General features: G+C 37.8%; 1 protein-coding gene across 1 annotated transcript in view; it reads right to left on the reverse strand.

The window, feature by feature from the left end:
- The window catches only part of PRDM6 (PR/SET domain 6), a 70,808-nt gene that overhangs the window by 15,312 nt on the left and 35,308 nt on the right, over positions 1-20,188 (reverse strand). Inside the window, exons 3-5 of the mRNA XM_057433305.1 lie at positions 7,709-7,836; positions 3,945-4,069; positions 516-858 (exon numbers count right to left, since the gene is read on the reverse strand). Of these exons, the coding sequence (XP_057289288.1) occupies positions 516-858; positions 3,945-4,069; positions 7,709-7,836 (596 nt within the window). The remainder of the gene's footprint in view (positions 1-515; positions 859-3,944; positions 4,070-7,708; positions 7,837-20,188) is intronic.

The following is a 20,188-nucleotide window of genomic DNA, read 5'->3' on the forward strand; positions in this document are numbered from 1 at the left end:
GACAGCTTTGCACGATTTATGGGTTTGCATGCTCTGAAGAAAAATAGTACTAAGCAAAAAATTCCAATTCATTACCTCTTACTGCTTAATTAAGTTCATACACATTGCACACTATAGGTGAACCCTGAAATGACTGTGACAGCCACTGAGCAGCAAGTCAGATTATCTTTGGAAGACAGAGAGACTTTTAATTATCTTGACCTTATTTTTGCACCTATGATATTCATAAATTTTCCTTCTATTTTGTTGTCTCCATCAGATGTACCAACCCATTCTGAAAACAAGATTATATCCTTAGCTATTTCCTTTTATCTGCACATTTAGGCACCAAATGTTTTTACAAATAGTGAAGTCAAGCACTAGTTTTTATCGTCTCACTTCACACAGCTGCAGATGAATTGTTTTACAGGCTCCTCCTAATAATGGTTTGGTTTTGGAAATGATAACAGCTTGATAAAAGAAGAAAGCAGTGGATCTGGCTGTCAGTAGATATAAAAATAGAGCCTGGGCTTTACCTGTCAGGGTTCTGTGTACACACATGCATCTGTAAGAGGATCCGCTGGGTGAAAGTCTTAAAGCATTGCCCACATTTCCACAGATGCCAGTCACTGAACTCAGAATTTAGTTGGCTTGTTGAAGTTGGGCTTGCAAGAACTCGTTGGTTTTTGACACTGATCTGGTTAAATCCTGACTCGATGGACCCAGACTTATCGAGGAGAGAAAAATTTCTGCTACACGGAGTCTGTGGAAATACTATGGATCGCTGTAGAGTAGCAGGGGATAGTTTGCTACTTTTATTAAATGGCTGTAGGGTGTCTTGTCTGGACATGGCCTCCATTACAGTCGAAGGGACATTCACTGGGAGAAAACAAGAAAAGTAAATAAGATGCTTTTTTAAAACTAACATAGTTTTGGAAGACACCAAAAAAAAAAAAAAAACCAACATCCATTTTTCTTGACACTAGAATTAAACAACTTTATTTTAACAATGAACAAAAAAAAATGGGCTTGAATGAGACAGTGATCTCAAAGGATGATGCTGTTTCTGTGACACGTGAAACCTCATGCAAACTAGTATCTGAGACCAAAAGGACTCGGAGAAGAATGAATGAAATATACATGTGTTGCCAAAATGGGTTTGTCATCTGAAAGAAAATGCTGTTGCACCTGTGATACCCTGACTCTGCATGGTATAGTCAGCATGTCCAATCGCTATACCACAGACAAGCATGAATTTTGAGAGCGGGGGGAAAAAAACCTTGCTCAGGCACTCCTTGAGATACAACAGGGCTTAAATATCTACTGCAGCAATAGTTCCCTTATCCTTTCAAAGAGCAGCCACTAAGGGTATTATATTATTGCATCTCACAAATAGTCACACAGCCTATACAGTACAAAGCCAGTGACTTTGCCACAACTCATATGACTAAGGCTAATAGCAGTTAGCTCGCCACAAGACAATGCAAAGTATAGGCAGAGATATCTTTGTGCATCAATTTCCCACCTACAAAATAGGAACAAAAGTTGTCTCTAGTCCCAGAAATGTATTAGGTTCATCGATTAACTATGGCTTATGAGGCACTCAGCTATTTCAACAATAAATACAATAGCTGTTCTCACAAAGAAGTGATTTAATGTTGAATTTGAATGTTGCATGATAAGGAAGGAAGGAGGTCAAACATATAGAAGACTGTTGAACTGCTGCCTCAATCTTTGAGTATCATCTAGATCATGCAGTGAATGAAGCAAGAGTCCTATGGAAAAACCCGGTCAGCTTCTTTTGGCATTGCACCACAATGCCAGAAGAAGCATAATATAGGCCTCCTGGGCCCAGCACCTTCTCATGCTTTCTATTTTGGCACACTCAGCTTCATCAGATAATATTTTAATGGAGATTTTAAAATTAATATGAGGTGTGCATATGTCTATGTTTACATATGTTCACACAATTACTCTTACAATGTGTATAGGTACACAGCACCTACTGAACAGGTGATTAAAAACTTCAACTATTTAGGTAAGACATGATTTTAGATTTCTAAGGACAAATATGAGAATTCAATTTCAGCTATCAGCTAGAATAACATAACATTATTTAATGTACAATAAAACGGTAACACAAATTAATGCTTTGGTAATACCTTAAATAATGACAGCTACTTAACAGAGTTATGTTCTAATACCTTCCATCAATCGTAGTCATTCCAATATTATAATATTACATGCTATTTAATTTACTTAAGTTGTGGTCCTTCCTAGTCTATGCTTTTCTGGAGTATCTGAGGAGCTGATTTCTAAGTAGAGTTACATCCATTAGGCTGGCTAACAGACATTTCCAAACATATAAAGCATCTTCTATGTCTCTTCAGTACAAGGAGCAATCTGTATACTTTCATTTTGTCCCAACATCCTCATGCAAGAAGTGTGGATATTCTGTTCATAGAAGTCCACAGAAGTAATAAGATCAGTATATTAAAGACCTAAGGAATATAGACAGAATTTGTACTGGGTGAAAATACTCCTGTGCAGAGGATAAGCAGAAGGTCTACTCTGAAGGCTTAAGTCAATCAAGCCAGCATCTCAATGCTCAGAAATGAATTTCATCTACTCATGTCAGTCTCTCTGTGGATGAAACTCTGGTTTCTGTCACAGCAAAATAGTAAGTGACAATATTTAGAGATTTTAGCCTTAATGCTTTGCTTTTCAAATAAAGGTTTTGCAAGCTTCATGAAAGAAAAAATAATATTTCTATGTTATACACCGCAGAGCATGAGTTTTATCAGCAACCATTACTGCCAGTAATTAAATTTCTTTTAAACCTTTCTCAAGCCCAACAGATTTCAAAACTCAAGATGAAAAAGGGTGTTTATTTTTGACAGTTTAATCCCTGCTGTCTTGCTGTTTTATTGCTGTATGGTTCAGTATTTAAGTTGCTACAAGATACAAGTTCATCCTAGCATTGCTGTTTAAGTATCCAAGTACTTGACCAAAAAAATACATATTGTATGTAATTGATTAATCATGGGTAGCCACAGGGTTACTTTGGACCAAAGTCAGTTAGACATCCATTATCAGTTTCTTCCACCATATAGATACACATAGCTGTCAAAATGGAAGTGAGGTCTTTGATGCAAGCTCCAATCAAGTTCCACACACAGTGAAACTGAAGGATGAGCTTGGATCTCCCATCCCCATTACAAAGGTATCCAGCTCTAGATTGCACTGGGTCTGTGTTAGAGTTACATGCTTAATTTTGTTACAATTCCTAGCAAACTAAAAATAAAATACTGAGAAGGAGTAGAAGAATGGATGGAAACAGGAATGGCTAGAATGGAATGGAAGTTCACTGTAATTTCAGATTACTTATGTTCAGTTATTATTTAGAAAGGCTGGCTTTTACCTTTCAACCACAAGGACCTCATCTTTATAATCAGTTGGACAAAGCTTTTCTCAACATAGTCAGTGGTAATAGAATGAAGGATCACTAACAGAGGCCTCATAGACCTGCAATACATTTCTGTTTTGGCAAGACAGTATCTTGGGATAGGTCTGATAACAACAGAGAAGGCCAAGCAAATCAGTTAGGAACATCAGGAATGAATCACTTAGAAGACTGATTCTACACACTACCAAGCTACGTGGGGCTGCCAGGTGGAAAATGCACCCATGACTCTATGCATCTATGGTTCTATCATTCTAGGATTTGGTGAAATCTGCTATTTAACAGCATGTATCTGCACACTTCCAAACACCTCAATTTATTTAGGTAAGTATACCGTGATTTTGCACAGCTTAAGTATATCAGTTTCAGGGTTTTATTCTGTACACATCAATCTCACCCTAAATTAAATTTAATATGTCCTAAAATACTCTAGGAATATAAATGATTAGGTATGAATCAGGAATTCTGATTTACGGAGGTAGAAATTCAAGGAAGAACTTACAATTTTCATCTTGTGCAATGCACTGGAGAGGGATTCCAAAGAAAGATGTGTAGCTGTCATTGTACCAAACCAACAGCTCAGTGCCCCTGGGAATATCTATACAAGCCCGGTAGAATATATTTGACCTAATAAAAAGAAAAAGTAACTATTAAGAAATAGAGCATTCTTCTCTTATCAGACACAGTATGATACAGCATTACAGTAGAAATCCATTGCTTTGGAAGTCTTTCTGCAGATAACTAAAAAACTTACTGATCATTTTAAAGCCAAATTTATCATTAAGAAATGGCTTTGTTCCTGTAGCATAAAATAGGAAAGAACTCACAGGCACGTTGTTCCTAGCATATTTTAAACACTAAGATTTTACAAGCTACAAGATTTTATGAAAAGACAAGTATTTTCTTCCACTGTCCCTTTTAAAGTGATTTTAGAAATGCTACAGTTTGCTCACGTAGTAGCAGCATCAGAGTTCTGCACACAGTTCAGTAAGTTCAGCCATTTAAAAAGCTTTGCATTTGTCATCTAAATTAAAGTTAACATATCTTAGGGGAAATAGACAACAGTTCTTTCATTTTAACAAGTTAACTTAGCAAGAAGTTTGAAGTAGTGCAACACAGCCATTCATTACAGCAATATAACTCCAAAAAAGAGATCTTGGATTGCTAAGTAAAACAGACTTTGACTTATGGAAATATAAAAATGGGGTCAATCTGAACATGCAACCATAAAATCTTCCCCTTTATGGAACATGAGGTAATGTTGATGATCCTTCAGTAAGTATAATTTAGTGTTAGCATAAATGTGGTATCTTATCACATCACTGTGGAAAAAGCGTGTAGGTAGTCCTAGACCACTGAAGAGGGAGTTGAGGTGGGGGGGGGAAGGAAAAATCCTAGAATCTCCAGCATAAAAACAAGAGCCTTATCCTGACCTTGCACTGGTGTAAATAGCTTCAGAGTGATACTTCTATGCTTAACAGATTTACAGTTTGGGGGCAAACTGTATAAGATCAGAATCGGGCACAAGATAAAATAAAAATGTTATCAGTTTGTAGTGGCTTTTCCCTTAGGCTTCACATGGAACAGTAAAACACACTCCTGTGAGATGGATAGAAATTCAATATATACAAGAAGCACACTCCACTTTCACTGAAGGATTACATACCAAAATGATACAGTCAAAGTACCAAGAAATGGCCATTTTTTACAACAGCTTATGTAAGGCCGAGAAACATCTATAAACCAAAAAAAAAAAAAAATTAAGCCTCAACTGGTTTTCTGAGTGAAGAATTGCTACAAACATTACCCTGAAATTCAAGATAAAAATGTTTAGGGTTGGTAGGCCTTAAATTTAGACTTTCTATAAGGAATTGGCTGTAGCGATGCAATTTGTTCCTTGTATAACACTGCAGACACAAGGAGAATCTTTTCACCGCATCTTTCATGGCAGTGAGATATGCACTTGTCAACATATTTTGTCACTGCAAAGTGGCTCTTGGCAACAGCATCATAAAGATCAATAAAAAAGTGCAGAATCTCAGTATTTTACTAGCAGCTGCAAAAATTTCATTTATCTTGTTATTTTCCTCGCTTACTGCTACCCTGTCTCAGGAGGGCACTGCTAGCTAAGCAGAATGGTTTTCCTACCCTTCTATGAATATCTGACAAAAACTCTTCCCTTTGTGTCTACCCCCTCTCCTTCTCTCCTCTTCCTCCTCCTCCTCTCTCCTTCTTCCTAGAATTCTACTAAGCATTTTGTTAATTCTTTCCACTGTTATATAAAAATGAAAATCAGAGCCATGCTATAGATTACTAGCATCTCCTAACTTGAGAAAAATTGAGTCTACTTTGTACTTCACCCTTGTAACATTTCATCTCTCAGTTTGGCTTCCCTTAACATAAACAGCAGCCCGGCAAATGAATGTACTAAAACTAAATGACACACTTTGCCGCTGAAAGAGCAGAACTGTTTTTGAGCAATGGGTGGTCTGTGGGGCTTGGAATAGTCAAGGAAAAAAAGTGTAAGCATACACTGTCCCTTACAAGCATGCAGAGCTTCCAAAACTCGCAGAAATCTCTGCATGCTGAAGTACATCAAAGGGATTTTTCCCTTTTTGGATAATATTTCCTTTGCTGACATGTATTTAGTATTGTGGTTGGATGACTCATAAAGATTGCTTCATGGCGTCCCAACACAGTTGAAGCAGAACACATGCCAACAAACATTATTGTCAGCCTCAAAATAAAAACAAAACGTTCAGCTAAGGGTCAATCAATCAAGAGCACTTTGAAGAAAATTCCATTTAGATATTACAAATCATAACAGAATGAATTTAAACCAGCTGAATTTCTGTGAGGAGAACGTCCATGTACAATAAAAATTAGACTGGTTTTTCAGCGTCCAACTTTTCTATTTTCTTACACTTGGATGCAGTCACTGGTGATGGATGCCAGTTTTTTAAATTGTGTTTTTGTAGTTCATTTTATAAAGATCTGAAGTAATCGAAAACAGATCAACAGAAGGAACTCTAAGTAAAAACTCCATCATGAAAGGAGAGTTGTAAAATCCACCTAATATTGAAAGATGTGTAATGACTTTCGCATGCTCACTCTTTATTTAGGCTTGTCATCTACATATATATATATGCATTTATTTTTTTTTTTATTTATATATGTATGTGTGCATGCACACACCACCATATTGCGAAATAGTTCACAAGATGCCTACAAAAATATTCTTTCATCACAGCAATCTTTATTCGTTATCCGGTGTGTTTATTTAAAATCCAGTGGGATTTTAGGAATAGATATCAGATATTTAAGTGCATAATAAAAGATTTGTAATGTATAAATAGGATTGTTACTTTTTTAACTGCAGCATTATTCAGTCAACTGGCCAGAGAATAAAAAAGCTGAAAATGCAATTGAACAATTTTACCATTGTTAAATTGGAACCCTATGGGATAATCAAACTTTATATATTTTATTTTAGCGTGGTTTTGTATGTTTTATTTTTGATTTTAAAGGTACTTTAAATAGTTTAAGATTCTTTCTGAAGAAAAGAAACTCTGCTCTCTAAAGCAACTAGCTAAAATCAGGATTACTCATTATGACTGGCAAGCCCAGGGCATTCTTTGATGTGCCTGCTACCATGCTTAAAAAGGCCAAGCAGTTGCTTCTAATTCTGAGACGAAAGATTTGTTTATAGCCGAGATCATGTATTTATATGTGTTGTCCGGGTTTTCTGAATCTCTTTGTGAGTACAAAGTAAAATGCACCATAATTTCTTTACATTTTTCTTCACATTTTGACCTTCTCTAGCCAGCAACACAAGAGACACAAGTACTAGCAATCCTGGTTAGCAGGTGCACTCAAAGTTTAAGCTTTAAGTGTATACGTGCCTCATGACTGACTCTTGGAAAGCTTTTGGGTTCAAAGCCACTCTCCTGCCATTTTTCCCCTTCTTTTTCCACATGCATCTTTATTAAGGGCAGAGGGTTCCTTGTGTTAGCTTGCTTCTGATTAGACTGTTTGAAAAAGCGCAGAGGTCTCTGTGAAGTGTGGTGGGTACACGAACAATTTGGGGCTGTATTTGTTCCCAGTAGCTCCACTCTGCAGCTTTTGTATTGCCCTGAATGAGCACATTCACAAAATCCCTGCTACTGCCTCTGCAATCAAAGGCCGTAGTGCTGGTGACAGTTACATTCTGGCTTTTCACTAAAAGCATTTTTTTTTTTGCATTGAGTAAATAAAAATATACTTTACCTGTACTGAACCACTGTTAAATTCTGTTCCCCGCAGTGCCTTGCACATCGGATATACCTCATCCAGCTTGACTTACTGGGTTCCCCACCATCAATAAAGTGCTGCAGTGTCCCATCTTGATCATATATCTGGAGGAGATGTCACAAGGTCAAGTAGTTAGAACAAATCATCAGCAATCATTTTCACCGATTTGCTGGTGTCTCTCTGTGCCTTTTCCAGGAATTTATTGCAATGAGATTTGTCATTGTGTACTGATGCTCTTAGAAATCTACATGGAGCAGCAGAAAAGAATTTTGTGGAATGCAAGTTTATCATGTTTCTTTTATCAAGCCAATCTTTTTGTATTAAACATGTTTGTGGTGTCTGAAAGATGTGATCATGTTTCCCAAAGAATATTTAACCTGTTTTGACAGTGTGGCCTTAAGTAATGAACTGTCAGATAAACAAGAAAATCTGGGCATAAAGACTTGATTGAAAATGCTGGAACATCTGAGCAAGGGGCAGTAGTAATCCCTAAATAAGTACCCCTTCATTCACATCTCAGTTGCAGCAAGAACATGCACTTCAGCAAGCTCACATGATACATTAGGGAGTTGTAGGATTCATAATACCAAAACAAATGAGACTAGAAGCAAAAAGAAATGCCTTTAGAATCTCTCTTGAGACATAATTTTTGAAGTAGTAAATGAAAAATCAGTCCTGAGGGAATCATGGTTTTCCTAAACATGACATCCCTGCTAAGGATATGCGAGCCAGTTATGATGATTTAAAAAATAACATAGAGTATTATGTCTATTCAGCACTGGATACTGCCTCTCGTATCAAAGAATGAAACTGCTCTGGAAATTGGTTCTGACATGAAAATACACGTTTCATGCACATCTGTGCTTCTGACTGCTTAAAAGTGTGATTTAGAAAGTCCTAATCCTAGTAAAAGTGCATGGTGTTACAGGATTTTTACCTGTTACATCATTACTTCGCTAAACTTCAGCAATTCATCTGAACAATTAAGAGCTCATCTGAAGAAAACCTCATCTTCAAATCTTTTGCCCCCCCCCGCTTCAACAATCCTACCCAAAACATGTTATCGCTTCTGAAATTACATAAGCCTAAATTCATGTCTTCATGAAAGTACTAATTCTGCTAATTCAAGGGGAAGAATTTAAATTTAAGATTTCAAGAGGAAAAAAAACAACAATCTTGCATTTCTATTTCAATATAAAGAGAATAATCTCAGAAATTATGTGGTTATATTCAATATTTCTGATTTATTAAAAGTGGGTTTCCTACAATGCACACAAAAACATACACAGGAATCAAAATCTAGTTCTATACTCCACCACATGTGACTCTCAAATTCAGGAGCCAGCCTTGGTTTTGGTTTTGACCACGAGGGACTGAGAGTAATCAGAAGTAATATATCCACTTCTAAAGCATGACAGACAGGGAAGTCAAGTGTATACAGAGATCCTTATCATTTGTTCCATAGTGCTTACAAGGACCAGGCAGAACATGACCAGATGCGTGCTGAGGGAGCATCTTGGACAAGCAAGATGGTACCCTAACATGCACTGAGGGGTGAAATAAAGTCAGAGAAATCAGACAGAGTACTCCCGTAGCAGAAACCCTAACTTAGATAGTAAATAACACTGCATTTGATTTGTTTACTTGTGAAATTGCATAATACAGGTCAAAATCTGGAAAAAAAAAACAAAACAAAACCAAAACAAACAAACAAAAAAACAAAACCAAACAAAACCAACCAACACTAAAATCCTTAACTGCAGTGATTATTATTCATATTACCATCATGCACCACTTCTTATTCATTTTACAACTGCCTAAATTTGGCAACTGCTGTACAACTTCCTGAAGAAACTATCACAAGAGAGCAAACTATGACTTTCCGTAACAGAAGCAAACCTGTAGCGCAACCCAAACGCTATAGTGCAATCCAGTACTGCAATCCAGCAAACTATATAGATACACATATTTGTCTGCATCTGTATTGTACATACGTACACATGCATATGTACTTTAACACTCACGGTATGTTAGAAAATTCATGTTAATGAAAATCTTTGACTATCTCACTACATCCATCTAATCTGATGTAACTTTTAGTACATCACAAGATCCTCCTGACAAAGCAAAACACCATTTCTTCAACTCTCTATGGAGAATGCATGTGTTTTTTTCAGTATATCACAACAGTCATTGCTTTAAGTGGTGGAAATACAATTAGTTATTTTGTTTTTCTATTTTGATTACACTTGGAAGTGTTACCTAAACTGCTTACTGATTCTTTTCCCTCTTCTGATACAGAGTACCTGTTAACTTTTGGGTTTGCTGAGTTTTAAGGGGCTTTCTGCTTTTGCTTTAGATGCTTCAAAACCTCAAGATTTCTTTTTTACAGCATCTTCCAATTCTGAGGAACGCACCAGACTGCTGGCAGAGACCAGAGTCTGATACAAGAGGACTGCACTCACCTTCTCTTTTGACATGCCTTGTGTTCCTCCTTTGTAGTTTCCATGTAATTAAATAACTTCTTAATAGGTTCTTGACTGCTTACAGGTAGTTTACTGCTATGTTACATATCAAGAGACTCAGAATATGAACCACATTATTGCTCTCTGAATTTAATCCTCTGGCTTTGGAATACAATAGAAGCACCTTCTTTTTCCAAGAAAGTAAGTCTGAAGTGTAACCAGCACAGTTCAAATTTCTTTTCTGTTTTGTATACTGCCTTCCTTTGTAAACTCCCCTGAGTTTACTCAGTAATTGAGACATAAATACAGGTCAGGTTCATCTTGTAATGGCATGCAAATATAAATTAAATATGAAAGACTGGATTTATTAGTTGCTGGATTGTTTACTTATAATTATTTGGAGGTTATAGATAATGAAACTTTTAATGACAATGATTATAGCAACATATAATGGCAATAATAATATATCATTTCTAAAGCACATGGTGTCTCATGAAAATGATCCTCTAAAATCTGCGAATGACCATTACAAAGTAAAATAAACAGCAGTTGCTGGAACATCTATCACTTTGGTTTAAGTAGAACCATGAAATATTTAAGTAGTATTAACAGAAAAGGCAGAGAGCCTTCCAAGAACTCTAAATTATTTCAGTACTGACAATAATCAGTACTGCTTACATGGACAGAGGGGAGTAAATTAAATTCTAAAGCTAAAGACTGGTGTTCCAGCTTCCGGTATGGATGCCACAGAATTTTAGAAAAAAGGAATCCAAATGTAGCATAGCTGCAGAGAAAGCCAAGATAAAAAGCAACTAAAAACAATTTCACGGAATAGACAGGGAGAGCAAAACTGTTAGTTCACTGCAGTTTTCTTCCTCTTTATCTGTTGTTTTCTTTTGTTCTCTTTCCATAGTCTGCTAAAGGATTGTGTCTTCAGAAATTCTACCTGCATTTTATTTTTCCATACTGTCAAATAAAAAAGGTGTTATCATACCGTTTACTTGACCTCTCATTTTCCTTGCAGGCAGAGGGAGAAAAACTGGTCCTGAGAGTGGAATCTTTCTTTGCATATACTTTTGTACTGTAAAAGTAGCTATTAGGATTATATTTTACATTGCAAGACATTAAAAGAGATATGAAGAAAACCACAAAACATGCAAGAATTAATGCTTATAATTAGTAAAAAACTTTGCTTTTTGCTGTTTACTACTGTTCTCACTGACATCATGCATAAGGTCATAGGATTTTCAAATCACTCAGTATTAGCCTTCTCCTCCCACAAGACATTCTACCCTCACCTTCAGAGGGAAGAGTCAAGATAGCAAGGAGTACTTTTGATGAGTACATGAACTTCATAAATTGTTCATTGTAACAGTATGACACTGACATGTCAGAACTTCTAGAAACCATACAAATTATATTCTTTTTCTGATAATGTATCAACCTACAAGCCACAGCAACACTGAAACCCTCTTCCTTTGCTTTTTGGACATCAGAACTGAGTAATTTCTGCATGAGGCAAATCTCACTCCTGTGAGACCTTGCTTTTGACAAACAGCACTACAAAATCCTCTACAGGTGACTGTATCCTAAACAGAAGTTAAAAATAATACCAAGAAAACACTTATAAGCATGGGTACTAAGCTGACAGTTTGTAAAAAGTGCGTGATTATAGAATCATAGAACCATTTAGTTTGGAAAAGAGCTTTAAGACTAATGAGTCCAACCGTTACCTAGTACTGCCAAGTCCACAACTAAACTGTCCCTCAGTGTCACATCTACATGTCTTTTAAATATCTTCAGGGATAGTGACTCCACCACTGCCCTGCACAGCCTGTTACAGTACTTGAAGAAATTTTCAGTGAACAAATTGTTCCTGCTATCCAATCTAAACCTCCCCTGGCACAACTTGAGGCCATTTACTCTTGTTCTGTAACTTGTTACTTAGAAGAGACCAACACCCTCCTCACCACAATTGCCTCTCATGTAGTTGTAGAGAGTGATAAGGTCCTCCCTGAGCCTTCCCTTCTCCAGACTAAACACCCCCAGTTCCCTCAGCTGTTCCTCATCAGGCTTGTGCTCCAGGCTCTTCACCAGCTCTGTTGCCCTTCTCTGGATCCACTCCAGCACCTCAATGTCTCTCTTGTAGTGAGGGGCCCAGAAATGAATACAGGATTCGAGGTGCAGCCTCACCAGTGCAGTACAGGGGAATGATCACTGCCCTGGCCCTGCTGGCCACACTATTGCTGATACAGGGCAGGATGCTGTTGGCCTTCTTGGAAGCCTGGGCATAAGCTGGCTCACGTTTAGCTGCGTCAGTCAGCACCCCCAGGTCATTTTCCTCCGAGCAGCTTTCCAGACACTCTGCCCCAAGCCTGGAGCATTGCATGGGGCTGTTCTTGCCCAAGTGCAGGACCCAGCACTTTGCCTTGTTGAACCTTACACCACTGGCCACAGCTCATCATCCAGCCTGTCCAGATTCCTTTGCAGAGCCTTCCAGCAGATCAACAATCCCACCTGACTTGGTGTCATCTGTAAACTTACTGAGGGTGCACTCAATCCCCTCCTCCAGATCATCACCAGAGATTAAACAGAACCAGCCCCACTACTGAGCCCTGGGGAACACCACCAGATCTATCTTCATTCACCAGCACTTGGTATCTTGGGCATCCAGACAGTTTTTTCCCAGCAAAGAGTACCATCCAAGCCATGAGCAGCCAGTTTCTCCAGAAGAATGCTGTGGGAAATATTGTCAAAGGTTTTACTAAAGGCTTTCCTAAAGTCCTTTTAAACATCCAGTTTTTTTCTCATCCACTAAGCAGGTCATCTTGTCATAGAGGGAGGCCAGGTTAGTCAAGCAGGACCTGCCTTTCATAAACCCATGCTGACCTGGCCTGATCGTTGTTACAGGTTGTCCTGTATGTGCCATGTGATGGCACTCAAGATGATCTGCTTCATAACCTTCCCTGGGACTAACATCAAATTGGCAGGCCCATAGTTACCCATATCCTCCTTCTGGCCCTTCTGGCAGATGGCCAACAAATTTTCTAACCTCCAGTCAACTGCAACCTCCCCATTTAACCAGGACTGCTGGTAAGTGGTTGAAAGTGTCTCAATGAATACTTTCACCAGCTCCCTCAGTACCCTTGTCTGTAGTCCCAAAGATTTGTGTGCATCTAGGTGTAGCAGGATGCTGACCATTTCCCTCTGGATTATGGGGACTTCGTTCTGCTCCCTATCCCTGTCTTCCAGCCAGGGTCTGAATACTCCACGAACAACTGGTCATACTATTAGAGACTGAGGCAAAGAAACACTAAGTACCTCAGCCCTTTTCTTTCTTTTTTCTCCCTAACATATGGAACTACCCCACCACCTGTCCTTCCTTGATTATCCCTTTTGAAGAGTTTATAGCCATCAATGGATGGCAGCACTCCAGTTGTGAGAGTCATCCTGCCATGTTTCCATTATGGCAACTGTGTCATCATTTTCCTGCTGCACAATGGCTTCCAGATCCTCCTGTTTGTTGTCCATGCTGCACTGCATAATTATGTGACATTACATTCAGAGAACAGACCTATAAAGCCTATTCCTGACACTGCAGAGAGCAACACTGCTTTTGACCCTTTGTCAGAGCCAGCAAGACCTACTGCCTGACACATAATCTTCCAGACACATCCTAAACTTTGGAGTCCAGTTTCCTCTCTATGGGTCATAACTCTTCATCCACTCAGGCCACGTTTCCCTGTCCATTTGTTCATTTGGAGGTTTGGAGAAAAAAGGTACAGGCAAAAAAGCCCAGGATTTGTGTGTCCACTGTGGTTCTTTTGGGGCTGGTACCACTATCTGATTTTCCTTTGAAGGAAACAGCAATTTTTAAAACTTTTTTTGTTGTTGTTAGTTTTCTTTTATAGCATTGTATTCACCCCCTGGAATAACTAGTACAATTCCATGACTTGACTTGCCTAAGGCAGTGATTGTTAAACAAAATGGCAATGATTCCTAGCATTTATTATGGCATGTATACATTATTTATTTATTAGCACTTCTAATCATGTCAAACTGAAAGAAAACTGGATTGTATGCATGACTTGATAATATACTCATTTAGATTGAGTTCTTTGTAGTACATTGGTGCCTATCTCCCTTTGAAATCAACACACTGCCAAAGTACCTCATTATCTAGAAAGTCAGAAACTTTAGAAGAAAGTTCTGCAGGAACCGAAAGAGAGGAAACAACTAAGAAAATTCCCTGAATAGATTACATCTAAGGAGCATAGTTTAGGTTGAAAACCAAACTAAAATTGGGTTCATATTTGATGATAACTGTTTGAAACGTGAATGCTTTTAGACTTTAAATGTGTTTATTATTAGGAGTAGGGCATCTGATTTGGAGGAAGAGAGGTCTTCTGAACATGCATCTTTTCCCTGTTACCCACTCAACAACAATGTATTTAGCCATCACGTCTTTCTTCTTTCATTCACTAGCTTGGTGACGAAGACAGACCATTCAGCAAACATTTTAAGGAAATAAAAGAAAATATAAAATACAATGAAACTCAGAAGCAAAATGCAACACATTTGGAAAAGTCTCCAAAAGTAGCTTAAATAAAAAGAAACACTGATTTTGATAGATAATAACAGCATTATATAATCACATCCTTTACAAAGACCACATCTCAAACATTGTAATACTTCATAAATTATGTACTATCTTTTAAATTGCCTATACAGTAAACAGGAAAATTATTCTTTTCCACTATAAAAAAATCCTATTATCCATTGTGATAACCCTAACTTTGATGTCCAGTAAATATGGAATCTGTAACAAACAGCTACACACATAAAACTGGTATGAAAAAATTAATAGTATACATGTCAGCAACCTCATTTTACTCTAAGTGGAAACATTTGGACAGAGTTCCCTTTTCATCTGTACGGATGCTGTTCAGAAAGACACTGGTTATAAATGCTTCACATACATTTCAGTGTTGCTTTGTAAGTCTAACTGATTTGTTTTGCCACATAAAATATGCCTTCAAATTCTTTATGGGTAAGTATCAGAAATAAAATAATAAATATGTTGCAGATAACATCTAAGCTTACTGGCTTACGATGAAATAAGAACACTTTGGCTTTATTACGTAGATAGTGAAAGCTACTTACTACAGTCTTTACATGTACGTGAAGTAGTGTCAATAACTAGTTACTCTAAAGTGCTTTTATTTTTAAGCAACTGGATAATATTCTGTTGCCATATAGAAAATGCAACAGTTCATTTAAAGAAGGATTTTTGCTTTTGTAGTTTTTTGTTTTACATGCAAGCTGGTGTCAACTGCTTTATACTTTGAATTATCATGAAGATTTCCAAATGTTTTTAACTGCGCCGAATCACTCTGAACTGCTGTAAAATATTAAAAGAAAAGAAATCCAAACTAAGTGAGCAAGGAGGAAATTTCAGAAGGCCTCACTGGTTAAAATCAGATGAAAATGTTCTCCAGCATTTGTTGGCAATATTCTCCTTGGGATGAAACATCACTGTGAAAATGTGCAGAAACATACACTGACAGCCAATGGTTTTTAACTGCTCACAATATTCAAAGCAAATTTTTATAATTAGCTATATCTGATATGTGAGTGTACATCTTGTAATATCTGTCACCTAGACCCCAATGCAGCAAATACTTACATTGATCTCAATGGGACTACTTGCGTGTGAAATCAAGCACCTGTGTAAGCAGTTGAAGGACGGGGATCTTATTCCAGAAAATATCATGAAAGTAATGTTCTGCTGATTATATGGACTTCATTAATTTATTTCGTTTTAAATTGTCTCAACTGTTTGTTTTAATGCTAGCCCATGGAGATCCTGGAATAGGGAAGAATTACACAAAATGCAAACCAGTGTTACTCAACAACAGGGCAAAACTGGGATGATGGAGAGCAGAAAAAAACCACACATGAATTCAGAAACTTGTACACATGCAAACAGGTCTGTAAAAACCAGTGCTCTTGCAGTATCCACTGATGTAACATGGCTTCCTCAGTGTGTGCTTTTGCACTCTCCTGACAGGTCTAGTGACAGGACAGAAAAAGCAGTGAAACTCCAGTCACAAGTCATTCTGCAATGGAGACATTTTCGTTTGGCATTGGAATTTCCATGCTCCTCACTGCACTGCATTCCAGTGCAGCCCCAGTAGCAGAAGACCACGTGAAGGCAACAAACTGAAGTTCTTCTCTGCAGTCTCATTTATGTGGGACATGAGATATGAAGACAAAAAGTGTTGCCAATCTAGGCTCAGTACCCAAAGAGGCCAGGAAAAAAACAGAGTAAAAAGGAAAAGATGATTTAAAAACAGGGGCCAAATGATCAAACCCGATCAATAACCCAAAGATCAATTGGCTGATAGATGTATATCCCAATACACATATTAGGAAGGGAGCTACAAGAAGACTCTGTGGCCCGATGTTGGAAACCATCACTCATCTGGAAAGCCTCACTGAACTCAGTAATAAAGCTCCTAAGATGATATTCTGAGCCCAGGAATCAAACCAGTTATAGTGACCTTTGCTGCCCTTGGTGCCCTTAAAAACATGACTCCTAAGTAATGACAGAGCTTTGGCAATTTTCTTGCAGCTTCTCAGAAACTTCAGACATTGCAAAGTGAAATTTAAAGGTGTTTGTTTCATATTTTTTTCATTCTTCTACAAGCATTGTCATCTGTCATTCAGCTGAGATGTTCTTTCAGCCTGTTTCTGTATAGTTAGTATACTCATCCAGTTAGACAAAGAATTAAAAGGGCAGCATAGCTAACTACAAACATAATGTGACAGAGGACCACACTCCAAAGCAGTATGTGCAAAACCAAATTTTGTCTGATTTCATCACTCAGCATCAAAAACTTGGCAATACAGCTGAAACGAGTGAGTACATAGATCCTCAAGTGACTTACTGATAATTTGGTGACTGCAGAAATCACTGATGACCAAAGGACACTCATAAGTTGAAATCATTCTAAATCGTGCTGATTTTAATATGTTAGAAAGAAGACAGTTGTAGGGACAACAAGGAAGGACTGTTGTTCAAATGTGGCTCAGGGCTTACCTTGCTACTGACCCAGCAAAAGCTGATGGCACAAGGAGAGAACAGTTTTTTATCCCTTACTCCTGTAACTTCTGTGGAGTACACTTTCAGTTTCAAAACATGGTTCCAACCTATGTTTTCATAGATTTATGCATGAAAGTGTGTCTGTGTGTGAAATAGCACTTCCAAGAAGGTAGCAGATTTTAGGCTTAGAAATCCGAGCCTCAATGATTAGTGATACTTTCGGACGTTAAAGTCTGGCACATATATGGCACAGCAATAATTCTGTAAATAAAGCTTGTTAAATTAGGGATTTTGTTTGGTTTTACTTTGAAGCACTTAGGAATTTTAACTCTTTTCTTTACCTTTAGGATTTTTAAAGAACCAATACCATATACCCCCAAGCATTTTAAGAACTGGCATATAAAGGTACTTATCTTCTCAAGCACATGGCTCCTAGAGATATTCTCAATCCTGCAGTAAAACCAGCAAAAATCCTTATCAAGTTAGACTTAAAACTGCCGCTGAAGTCAACTGGACTCAAGTTTCTACTTACTTAGATGCTATGGAACCCTGCATGCCTGTCTGCTTTTTAGGCATGTAAAAGCAGATATAATTTCCTCTAACTTTCTAAGCAAGACTTCTTGACTTGAGACAGGGAGTTTCCTTTGCATTTTCTATGAGAAGCTATGGTCTCTGGTCTCATTTTAAGCCAGGGGCAATCAGGGAATTGTGAATCACTGAGATTGGAAGTGATCTATGGAGATACCTGATCAGTTCACAAGGTGATGACCTCCACCACCTTCACTTTGAGATTCCTGACTCATGGTTCATAGTCATTCTAGGAGAAAAAAAAACCTGGGAAAAATAAAAAAATCAGAAATGAGTTACGTGTTTTAAAAAACCCAACTCTGAAACAAAAGCCTGTCTACAAGTAACCTCACTTTCAAGCAATGTCAAGTATATTACTTTGGTCTGTCAAAAGCATTGCTGCCTAGTGCAATGGTTGTAAACTACTCATAAGGGTTTGGCATTGGACTAGGGTACAGAAAGTTATATTCAGATGTCAAAACTTAAGTTTATACTAGTGTTTCTCATGGGCACTTTTTCTAGTGTATCCAACTGAGCCACCAGTGACTGCTCCAGAAGTCAAGCAGATCTCCCTTACCTCTCAGGCCTGTCTTTACATCTTAGATACTTTTCAGGGATTAAAATGGCATGAAGCACCTCTGTTCAGACACTGGAACTGCTCTGCAGATGCCTGGGTTCAGCTCCTGTGATGAAAAAGTTTTGTTGCATGACTTACACTAAGTACTTAAATTCTGTGTCTGGATCCTGTGGCTGTAGAAAATAAGGATTTTGATAGTTTGGTTTGGGTTAGGTTTTTTGCATGTACTCTTTATTGAAATTCACTCTGAGGCTGTAAGTACAGGTAGGGACACAGTGTATGCGTGGAACGTCCATCACACCAGAGCACCCTTTTACTACTATAGTATAGACTCCACAGATAATTCTTTCAATCTTGTAAAAAATGTCTCATTAAGGCTTACCATAAATGAGGAATTTCAGTAAAAATGAAAGTATTCATATTTTAGAATGTGTACTTTACTCCTTTGTGAGTTTTATGTAATAAGGCACACATATTATTAGTTTGGAATATTTCAGAATGTCTGGAATGCTAAATTCCCCAGATGATGAATAAAAGGTCAAGTAATAAAGTATACGATAAACTATGCCTGAAATTCCTCATAAAACAAATGAATAATGGCTGTACAAACTGTATTGCCATGTTTTTACATTGAAAAAATGCCTGCCTTATATTATTCCTTCAAATCTGTTAGACTGTAGGATTGTCAGAAAACCAGCATGGTGATACTCAGGAGCTGAAGTCAGAGTCAAGAAGCAGATGAAAAGGATGCATTAAGGAGTATTGCTGGTGTGCCAGTGGATGCATAACACAGAATGTGAAATAGGTTTTTTTCTTGCACGAGTGCAGGTCTGGTATTGGTAAGTAACATGTTAAGTTTCATAGGAAGAGAGTTTGCTTCTGTGAGGATTATAACATTAGATTAAAACATTGCTTGAGCCACAATTGCAGAAGCCCTCCAGAGCTGTTAAGCATTTGGCATATCTCACTTATCTCTCTGGATGGCAGGGGCCATCAATACAAAGTGGAACATCAATCAATCTGGGGTCTTCTTCAGACACTGCCTGTCAGCTGATCAGAGGAAGACTTTAGGGAATCAGCTTTCCACTATCAGGATTTGGTCTGTGATCACAACAAGCCACTGAACCTTTTACTTTTCACTTGGCAAAAACATACACACTGGAAAAAAGTCTTGACAGTTCATTCATTTTGCTCCATCACCGGAGCCAGATGATGTTTGACTGAGGAGACCCACCCTCTTTGATGTTGTGCTCTTGTGCTCTTTCGAGAGTGCCCTGCTGTGAAAAAATTTTCTCCTACCAAATTAAAGAGAAATATTTCTGTGTCCAGCTGTTAAATGTGATGCTTGACATTTTTCAGTGCATTGGCTCTCTTCCATCTTACAGGCTGTGTTTCAAGCCTATCTTTTACCCTTCTCAGCAGCAATATCCACAATCTGTTAGTGTCTCCAACTTCTACATAACATCAACACCAAAAGGGAAAATACAAGTAATACTGCATTGCTATGATCTACAGCACCAATATTTATACATTTCTTCTGATTTTTTTTAATTAAAGATAGCAATCGTTTTATTACATGAAATGAAGGATAAAACCTTTATATACAATCTACATATGAAAAGTTGACTTCAGTTTCATTCTGACTGCAGCAGGCAAACCAACCCAAAGCGAAGCAAATCCTCTGTAGAATGCATTTACTGGTTAAATGAGTGTGGCTGTTACTAAAACTTGTTGCATGTGTA

This window comes from Pezoporus wallicus, unplaced genomic scaffold, assembly GCF_028554395.1.
Source record: "Pezoporus wallicus isolate ANWC-B61680 ecotype Strahan unplaced genomic scaffold, APGP_CSIRO_Pwel_v1 contig_4055, whole genome shotgun sequence".
Classification (NCBI taxonomy): Eukaryota; Metazoa; Chordata; class Aves; order Psittaciformes; family Psittacidae; genus Pezoporus; species Pezoporus wallicus.